A 10528-nucleotide genomic window follows, 5' to 3' on the forward strand; every position below is an offset into this window, starting at 1 on the left:
TAACCCCCCACACGCCCGGCAGAGTAGGAACTTCTCTCGCATTACTGCCCACTTCCTAGAGAAGAGGGAAGAATGGGGACAATTTTCACAGTGATCGCAGGTCCCCGCGTAGGGAGTGGGGCTTAATGACGCGATTCAACAAGAATCGTGTTATCTGCCCCCGGGGCCCTATTTAAATATGCCCTATTCACGGCAATTTACTGAGAGGGGGCGGGGCTTAATGGCGCAATATATCAGGTCCTGCCCCCATCGCCGCCCACCTGCTTCTCCTCCCCGGGTTTCTCCCTGGGATGAAAAATGAAAGGTAGGCATGTACTTATAAAGGTTCAGATATAGAACCCATAGATTAGTGACTTAAAGCATCGATTAAAGATTAATCCATATGGAAATAAGCACATTCAACTCTGTTAAGAGGTAAACTCCTTTACACTATTTAGCAATAAAAGGCAATACTCCTATTTTGTGCACCCAGTGTATTTTCGGGCACGTTTTCTTAGATCTTGCTAACAGAAGACCCAGTAAGAGGAGCAGCCATTAGTTTATTTCTTTCTTGGCATAGGATAAAGATATATGATTGAGGATATAGGAGAGAGCTAATATATATATATATATATATATATATTAGGGATGTGCAGGCTCGGATAGGTTCGAGTTTGCACGTTGAGTTCGGCTTTTTCCCTCCAAAAAAACGGAACTCAGAAAGAGGCAAAACGTCATCTTGCATGGACGAACATCATCATTCCTGGATTTTTCTCCACGAATGATGATGTTCGTCCATGCAAGATGACGTTTTGCCTCTTTCTGAGTTGTTTTTTTTAAGGGAAAAATCCGAACTCAACGTGCAAACTCGAACCTATCCGAGCCTGCACATCCCTAATATATATATATATATATATATATATATATATATATACACAGTCAGGTCCATAAATATTGGGACATTGACAGAATTTTCAGATTTTGGCCTCTATTCACCACTACAATAGTTCTGAAATGAAACAAACAAGATGTGCTTTAACTGCAGACTTTCAGATTTAATTTGAGGGTAATTACATCCAAATCGGGTGAACAGTGTAGGAATTACAACAGTTTCAATATTTGCCTCCCACTTTTTAAGGGGGCAAAAGTAATGGGACTATCAACTCAAAGGCTATTTCATGGACAGGTGTGAGCTATTCCCTCGTTATTTCATTATCAATTAAGCAGGTAAAAGGTCTGGAGTTGATTCTAGGTGTGACATTTGCATTTGGAAGCAGTTGCTGTCAACCCACAATATGAGATCCAAAGAGCTGTCACTATCAGTGAAGCAAGCCATCATTAGGCTGAAAAATCAAAACAAACCCATCAGAGAGATAGCAAAAACATTAGGTGTGGCCAAATCAACTGTTTGGAACATTCTTAAAAAGAAAGAACGCACCGGAGAGCTCAGCAACACCAAAAGACCCGGAAGACCACGGAAAACAACTGTGGTGTGATGACAAAAGAATTATTTCCCTGGTGAAGAAAAACCCTTTCACAACAGTTGGCCAAATCAAAACCACTCTCCAAGAGGTATATGTATATGTGTCAAAGTCAACAATCAAGAGAAGACTTCACAAGAGTGAATATAGAGAGTTCACCACAAGATGCAAACCATTGGTGAGCCACAAAAACAGGAAGACCAGATTAGAGTTTGCCAAACAACATCTAAAAAAGCCATTACAGTTCTGGAACAACATCCTATGGACAGATGAGACAAAGATCAACTTGTACCAGAGTGATGGGAAGAGAAGAGTATGGCGAAGGAAAGGAACTGCTCATGATCCAAAACATACCGCCTCATCAGTGAAGCATGGTGGTGGTAGTGTCATGGCGTGGGCATGTATGGCTGCCAATGGAACTGGTTCCCTTGTATTTATTGATGATGTGACTGCTGACAAAAGCAGCAGAATGAATTCTGAAGTGTTTCGGGCAATATATGCTCATATTCAATCAAATGCTTCAGAACTCATTGGACGGCGCTTCACAGTGCAGATGGACAATGACCCGAAGCATACTGCAAAAGCAACCAAAGAGTTTTTTAAGGATAAAAAGTGGAATGTTATGCAATGGCCAAGTCAATCCCCTGACCTGAATCCGATTGAGCATGCATTTCACTTGATGAAGACAAAACTGAAGGGAAAATGCCCCAAGAACAAGCAGGAACTGAAAACATTTGCAGTAGAGGCCTGGCAGAGCATCACCAGGGATGAAACCCATTGTCTGGTGAGGTCTATGCGTTCCAGACTTCAGGCTGTAATTGCCTTCAAAGGATTTGCAACAAAGTATTAAAAAGTGAAAGTTAGATTTAGGATTGTTTAGTTTGTCCCATTACTTTTGGCCCCTTAAAAAGTGGGAGGCACATATAGAAACTGTTGTAATTCCCACACCGTTCACCTGATTTGGATGTAATTACCCTCAAATTAAATCTGAAAGTCTGCAGTTAAATCACATATTGTTTGTTTCATTTCAAAGCCATTGTGGTGGTGAATAGAGGCCAAAGTATGAAAATTCTGTCAATGTCCCAGTATTTATGGACCTGACTGTATATAATGGGATGTAGTTAGATTACTGATGCATGGGAAGCCGTCTGAATCCTGGTGTTGAAATCCTGATTTAGTACTAAAGATAGATGTCTAAATACCGCCGGGATTTCATACCCAACCCATATATAATATATGCATGTAGCCTACATGCATCTATACAGTGACGTGCGGTGAGTTCAATGGCTGGGGAGGCACACATGAAGATGGGTCTGAGTGCTGGGAGCCTGTGTCACCCCCTACTCACTGTAACTCTCCCCTCACTACAGTAAGCTACAGTGTCCATTGATTTTCCTACCTGCATCACTGTGTCTTCTCTGCTGCCGACTGAGCTACAATCTCAAAACACTGCAGTTTACTTCCTGGTCACATGACACATCCAAGGTGTCCATCAGCGCTCAAGGCACGCCTCCCCCATACTCAGAGGTATGCCTCAATTAGCTCTCTTTCTGCACAGTTTACTGCCCGTAATGTGGCCCCGCCCCCAGCTCTGCAAGTAGTGTCTTACTTACAGAAGCGAGGCTCAGTTGTTGCTGCCTCATCTCTCATCTCCCTGCAGTCCCAGGGAGCTCCACAAAGATGGTGAGTTTTAACTATAAACATGATTACAATAAACAAAGAAGATGTTTATAAGTTATAAATATCTTCTTTGAATGATTCTAATAATTTTTATATCAAATCTCGGAAGTGTCCTCTGCCTACCCCGAATGCACAACCCTGCTTCTATATAGGGTTGTGTGGTTTTGTTTTGAGGAGGGGTTGAGGGGGGGTGGAGAGATATCAGTGTAACAGACCCCAAGAGTTTTGTTTTGCCGGCCCTGAGTGGGACAGAATTTAGCAACTTGTGCCCCAAATTTGTTCTTTATATGTATTGTTTATTTACTAATACGTTTATGTTTGGGATGCATTAAACTGGCCAAACGTTAAACAAGTATCCTAGACAAAATATACAAACTATGGTATTGATACATTGTTCATTTTTCTTCTGCCACTGCCCCAGAGGTGAGGAAAACATATTCACCAACAATCCCAATAGTAACATGGTTTTCAGATTTCTGGGAAGATCAATCTGGTGGCTTGTCCCCAGATAAACTCACTGACTATACAGAACAGATTGCTATATAGGTGGACCAGAGGCATGGTCAGTGTTGTTATTTGTGTCCCTAATTTTATCTCTCGATTGTCGGAAGATATGTAAATATGCCCTCTTTCTGCAACAGGCAAAAGTTTGTCCCCTCGTTTAGGCTAAATACATGTAAGGGTCTAGTCTGCAAATATAACCCATATCTTATCTGTTAGCATTTGCTTAATATACTCTTTTGTACAGTGTATATAGTATTTACATGTCCTGATGCTCCTGTCACCTTTGGGGGGCCCAGCCATAAAGTGTATACACCATAAACTTACAGGGTATAGATTTCACAAATGGCCCCTTAGGGTCTATTTTACCATTTTAACCCCCAACATACTTTCGAAACATGTACATGGGGATTTTCTTTAACCTCTTGGCTATCACTATTAGTAGAAATCATTTACTTGCTGAACACCTGAGTGATGCAGAAAGTAGGTGACTGCTCCTGTTGTTGAGCATCTGCTTCTCATACGATGAAATGGTGTATATAGACTATAGACTATGGGCCTGATTCAGAGCCATTCGCAATTTGCGGACCTTCGTTCAGGAAAAGGGGGTGGTTATTCAAATGAACCGTTCGCTCTTTGCGGTCTGTTGACGCCTCCATATCTGAATGAGCGAACAAAACATGCGGTCTTTTTTTGAAAAATACGCCCCCTGGCCGCTCGCACCATACGTCATGTCCGCTATTTAATAGATTAATCGAGTACATCGAACAGCGTATGAACTGCTCGCTATTCTTGTGGCTGGTTTTTCCCACCACAATCTTGCGAGCAGTTCTGGCTATAAAATAACCAAGTGACGTGGTCGATGACGCTGCTGTTTTAATTATGCACACCCTAAAAATGCCCGTATTGACCTTTAAGCACGCCTGCGTTCGGATCTCCACTCCACGTTTTCAAGCACCTTCCCCTGTTACCACCCACAAACGCCTCATTCTGTCACTCAAAATAGCAGGCATTCGCTATATAGCGAACAAATGATTTCTGGCCGCACTGACTGGTTCGCGCAGGCGTATTAAAATCCGTACGCATGTGCAGATGTAAAAACATCGCTCCGAACGAGCGAACGGCCGCTTACGAGCGGCTCTGAATCAGGCCCTATATCCTGGCAAATCAGTGATAAACAGTGACAAGAACTGGCTGACGGGACCTCACAATACTGTACATTTTCCTATGATAGAGGGTTTTGTGTATTACAAGACACTAGATGAAAAACGGCAATGCATTTAATCTCTGCATCTCCTGACTGATCAGTTAACACTGTCCTACCCAGTCCTGTATGCTTCCTATACTACAATTTTTGATAGGGTATAACAGGGGTGTTTGGGCGGTAGTCATAGATCCATGACTGTAAAAGGTTTTACCAGATTTTACCATTTAAATGCAATACTTACAAGGCATGACAGTATATTACATGACAGTATATTACATGACAGTATATTACAAAAATCATGGGGGAGGATTTTATGCAAAAAAATTAGCTGTTTTCAGACTTGCTGATAAAACACTTGGGGTAAAGGAATTATTGTATTATATAATGAAAATGTAAATACAACCGTTTTTCCGTAAGGAGTAGTATTTCCGTTGGTGATAACAATTGTAATAGTTATGTAAGTGTGTTGAAACCACTGCTTATTAAGAGGTCTTATATTAATAGATGAGCAATAATGAGATGACAATGAGTAATACTGAAATATTATCATACCTACACACTAAGGCTGCTCGCCAATACAGCAGTGCAACTCAACAGCTACAATGCAAGAATCAGGTGTCATGGATTCAAGCAGTCTCACAATTTATCAATTGTGTGCAATAAAGTGTCCATTAGGCATCAGTAATGTCAATGTTTACAAAGCTAGAAAATAAATATCCAGATACATTGATACTATTATTTTGCAATACAAATGTAATTTGATAATAATGATTGCTATTAGTATATCTAGTATATGGCAGACAGAACAACAGTAAGGTGAGTACTAATAATAATAATAATACTTACTTGATATAAGATATATGCAGAGTCAAAACACAAAGCAGCTTTCCTTCCCAAGATACAAACCAGTGTGATAACTAGTGTACATCACAGTCCTAACAGTGCCAGCAGAGGCGTAGAGCTGGCACACTACCCTGCCCCTTGTGGGTCACACCCAGAGCCACGTGGAAAGCATCGAATTTGCAGACAGATTGCAGTGAAGGAAGTTTGTGGTGTATCATATGCCTCCTCCTCAGCCTCTTTCTCCTGGTACCTCAGGCAAGATGTTTTACCATTACAGCAAGCTCTAGGGAGGAGACTGTTGTGCTGAACTACTAATCAGACATCCTAGCAAATGACATGTTTGTTGGTAGACTGTGAGAGCTTGACCATCAAAGCTACAAACCCACTGGCATTAAATGATGCATTTAACATTCATTTGAATTGAAGTAAACAAGAAACAAATAATTATTTCAGGTGACTAAAACCCCTTTAGAAGGATCCCCAAAACCTTGCCAAATTCATAATAAGATATCCACTGCGACATATTTCTACTGAATAATAGTGCTTTAGTTACATGTGCTATGCAGCAAAATATGTAACTGTGCCCAGGCTCTTACTAGATTTGCATACAGTATTAAAGGACACCGCAGGGCAGCATATGAGGAAAGAGAAAGGCAAGGTGCTCTCCTTTTTGGGGCACTCAACATTTTGGGGCGTTCAACTTTGGTAGGTTGAGTGCCCCAAAAAGGAGAGTACCTTACCTTTCTCTGTCCTTGTATACTATATTTTACTCTGTTTTTGTAATTGTGCAATATATTTTGAGTGTCAATTTTCCTGAGACTTTTGGATATACCTACCACTCATATTTATTATTTTTTTGTGTTAGCGCTTAAGGTTGTCCCTTTTTTCCCCAATCCCTTGGAGAATAACTCACAGGAAAGTATGTAAGGAAACTATGGTGGGATGTATCAAACCTTTGAGAGAGAGAACGTGGAGAAGTTGCTGTAGCAACCAATCAGCTTCTAGGGGGTAAATTTACTAAGATGGGAGTTCTATGAAGAAGTGATGTTGCCCATAGCAACCAATCAGATTCCAGGTATTATCTTCTAGGAGGTGCTAGATAAATGAGAAGTAGAATCTGATTGGTTGCTATAGGCAACATCACTTCTTAAATAGAACTCCCATCTTAGTAAATTTACCCCTAGCTGTCATTTTATAGACTGTGCTAGGTAAATGATAGGTAGAAGCTGATTGGTTGCTATGGGCAACTTCTCAAATTGATCTTTCTTGAAGTTTTGATACATCTCCCCTAACGGAGAGAGCATTAACAGTTTAGTCACATAAACAGCAACTTCAATTTATTTATTTTGAGTATATTTTATTCAGTTTGCACATAACATTTTGTTTCATTGTGATAATAATACCAGGTAGTTATTTTCATAATTCCTTTAGAATGTAAGCTCTTACGAGCAGAGCTCTACCCTCCTGTGCTTCTCCTTACTTTACTTTCATCTACTTCTTACCCCCCACCAGGGCACCTAACACTTGGTTGCTTACGCTATGTTGCATATCTAGGTGTTATGGTCACTAATGTAGCAATGTATATTATCCATGTCCTTGTCTTATATTGTATTGTACTGTGAGTCACTTGTCAAATTATTTGTTTATGTACTTTGTAAGGCGCTGTGGAACACTTGTGGCGCCATATAAATAAAGGATAATAATAATGTCTTCATGTAATTCTGTATATTAGATTTGCATGCATTCATTGAATAACAAAGCCCCATTGTATTTGCCTACAACTGTGTGCTCTATCCACATCATTGTGACCTCACAGGCCCAGTACAATGAGCTCATACAGACCAAGCAGCCTATGCCTGGAAGATGCTGGACAGTGGGTGAGAACACACTACAGTCCAGTCATGGGACTGCTGTAAGAAGGCGATCATGGGACTGCTGTAAGAAGGCGATTTGTTGCACTGACAACTTGGTATCATAATAACTATAAAGGAGGAGTAACTAGTCACTGCTCACCACTGGTGTATGAAAGTTGTCATCTTAGCACCTCAAGGGGCCTATTCATCATCACTTGATTTCTATAAAAGTAGGTGGAAATGAACATTTGCAATTGTAGAATTTAAGTTATCGGGCCATTCATCAAGAAAGTAAAGCAGGAGACTCATTGCGGGTGCTAGCAGGAGAAACAGTTGGGGCTAGCTGTAGAGACAGGGGTGCTGGCTGCAGAGACACTGGAAGCTCCCCACTGGGAATTGGTATGAAATACCGTCGGCCGAAATACCGTCGGCGGTTCGATTCCCGTCAGCGGCAGCCCGACAGAACCAGAGTGCGATGCAACGGAAGCCCGACAGCGCTGGAAATCCCGATCGTGGATAGGTAAGTATCCACTAACCTAACCCTAACCCTCCTTAGGGGTGCCTAACCATAACTTCCCCCCCAAGTGCTTAACCCTAATCCCCCCTCCAAGTGCCTAACCCTAACCATCCCCTTCCCCGCTGCCTAAACCTAAGTCTCCCAGGGGGGTGCCTAACCCTAAGTCCCCCTCGGGGGTGCCTAACCCTAACCCTCCCTCCCCCTAGCCTAACCCTTCCGGGGGGGGGGCCTAACCCTAAGTCCCCCCCGGGAGCCCTAAACCTAACCCTCCCCCCCCGCGGCTGTCCGCTCGCGGCGCCCGGCATCACTACGATCGTGATGCCGGGCGCCGGTCTCCCGGCATCGGGGAAATGCGGGCGCCTACATCTAGACGCCTGGCATTTCACCCTTGCCGGGATAAGACAGTCGGGAAGCCGGCTGCCGGTATTTAGGCAGTCGGCTTCCCGATTGCCTCCCCCCACTGACATCACTGCTGATGTCAGTGCAGCCACCCACAAAACGGCAGGCGTTCCTTAAGGAACGCCTCCGTTTGTGAAGCCACCCCCCCGCCACGCCTACAAAACGGGCCGAGCTGTCGATCAACATTGACAGCCGGCCCTTTAGTAGTGAGCTCCGGAGCGAGAGAATTTATCTCTTGCTCCGGGGCTTGTGCACGCGCAGTGTGGCCGCTGCGCGTGTGCAGGGCCTATACATCAACCTGGTTGCGAGCGCTTGCGGCCGGGTCTGACAATGAGGGCCTTAATGTGATCCGGCACTGGATTTGAATATAGTGTTGAATTGCCACAAATTTGAATTACCAAATTCTAGCTTGTAACAGATTGTGTTACAGTCTAATTTAACATGCTTTGTTTGGTGGAATAAAGTAGTACTACCTGAAAAATATTTTTAGCAAGAGCCAAAAAGCAAAAAGAAATTCCTTTTTAGGGAGCACTCTTCAGTGAAAAAAATGTTTTTCAAATTTTTAATTGTTTTGTTGAAAATCTGAGATAGATTAAAACATACATTTTATTAGTGTTGCTTTTAAAATATAGGGCGTAGGAGCTCTTGAAAATAGTGAGTCCACCCAACAAAATCAAAAAATAATTATAATCACTGGAAATGTATTCTATTATTCCACATCGGCGAAAATATAGTTTTCATCTTGTAAACTAAAACAGATGCAAAACTGATGAAATAAAATCAATACAAACATAATAATAACTTAAATTCATGGCAACTGAGTTATTGAACATCCATTGTTGTATCCTCCAAAATACTAAATAGCTATTTCTTAAAAAGTAATAAATTCATCATACTTTAGGTGGGTTTCTCAGTTAATCATCCGTTATAAAAAAATGAGATGAGGATTTGGCAAGACAAAGGTATTGCTCAGATATAGGGGTATATTTATTAAAGTACAGATGTTACCCATAACAACCAATCAGATTCTACTTAACATTTATCTAGCACCTTCTAGAAGATAATAGCTAGAATCTAATTGGTTGCTATGGGCAACATCTCCACTTCTAAAAACCTGCACTTTAGTAAATATACTCCATATATTACTAGTATATACTGTCTGTAGCTCACCTTTGAAGCAAACTGGCTCTCCTGTTGCCCAAGCAGGATGAAGAGCTGGAGCTAAATCCCCTGTCTCCACCATAAACAATATAGAATGTGTAGGTTCTCTTTCTCAAGTGTAAAGTGTTTCTGGTCTGTGCAAAGAGGCTCCCTGTTCTCTTCCAGTATATTACATTTGCCTGTGTTTGCATTAGCATATCTCTTCCAGAGTGTTTGGCCAATCACAGTTCTGCTAGCCCATTCATACAGTATACACAAATGAGATGAAAATGATCTGTTTATCTATATTCAAACCAACAGCACACAGAGGTCCCATGTCCGCTCACATTTCTCTGCTGCTTGGCCATATTCTCATATCCCACTTCCTACTGAGATTGATTTTTCTAAAGTGCACATTTAGCCAATCAATAATTCATAATGTTAAATACAAATGACCGGCAGTCTATTTGGGGGAAGACTGAAATATACTTTCTTTCTCTAATATTATAGTAGTAAACAAATTTGGTTCATAATGTTACTGTATGAAGTACCATACTGCTGCTTTCATAAACACATCTTACGTACGCACCTTGGGCTGGTTCAGAGATGAACACTAATGTAATCGCAGCTACGATCTCGTACGCACCGGATGTGCGACGATATGCAAATGTTGCAGACACCTAGATATGTATTAAGACGCCCACCGGGGCAATCGCAAATCAAAGCAGCTTGTACAAGTCTGCAGCTGCCATCGCAGATCATTCGATAATCGGCCATCTGATCAATAGGAAGCGCTTCTGCTTTTAATATGGCAAATTTATTCGGTTGCTTGGGGCTGCAGTAGATGCTCCCCCTAGCCAATGCCGTTTTCTGAGCATGCATGTTTTTTTCTATGTGTGGCTTTTTTTTTTCTCGCGCATGCGCATTG

General features: G+C 41.8%; 1 protein-coding gene across 3 annotated transcripts in view; it reads right to left on the bottom strand.

Annotated features, from left to right (window-relative positions):
* AVIL (advillin) overlaps positions 1-9724 on the bottom strand; it is a 118069-nt gene extending 108345 nt beyond the window's left edge. Inside the window, exon 1 of one of the 3 annotated variants that reach the window (XM_088465927.1) lies at positions 9631-9724. In XM_088465927.1, the coding sequence (XP_088322053.1) occupies positions 9631-9703 (73 nt within the window). In that variant the 5' untranslated portion in view covers positions 9704-9724. Of the gene's footprint in view, positions 1-5694; positions 5911-9630 lie in introns of those variants that run through there. The other 2 variants (XM_088465929.1, XM_088465928.1) reach the window with 2 other exon arrangements.
* Positions 9725-10528: the final 804 nt, after the last annotated feature.

This window comes from Taudactylus pleione, unplaced genomic scaffold (genome assembly GCF_031769625.1).
Source record: "Taudactylus pleione unplaced genomic scaffold, aTauple2 ptg000065l, whole genome shotgun sequence".
Classification (NCBI taxonomy): Eukaryota; Metazoa; Chordata; class Amphibia; order Anura; family Myobatrachidae; genus Taudactylus; species Taudactylus pleione.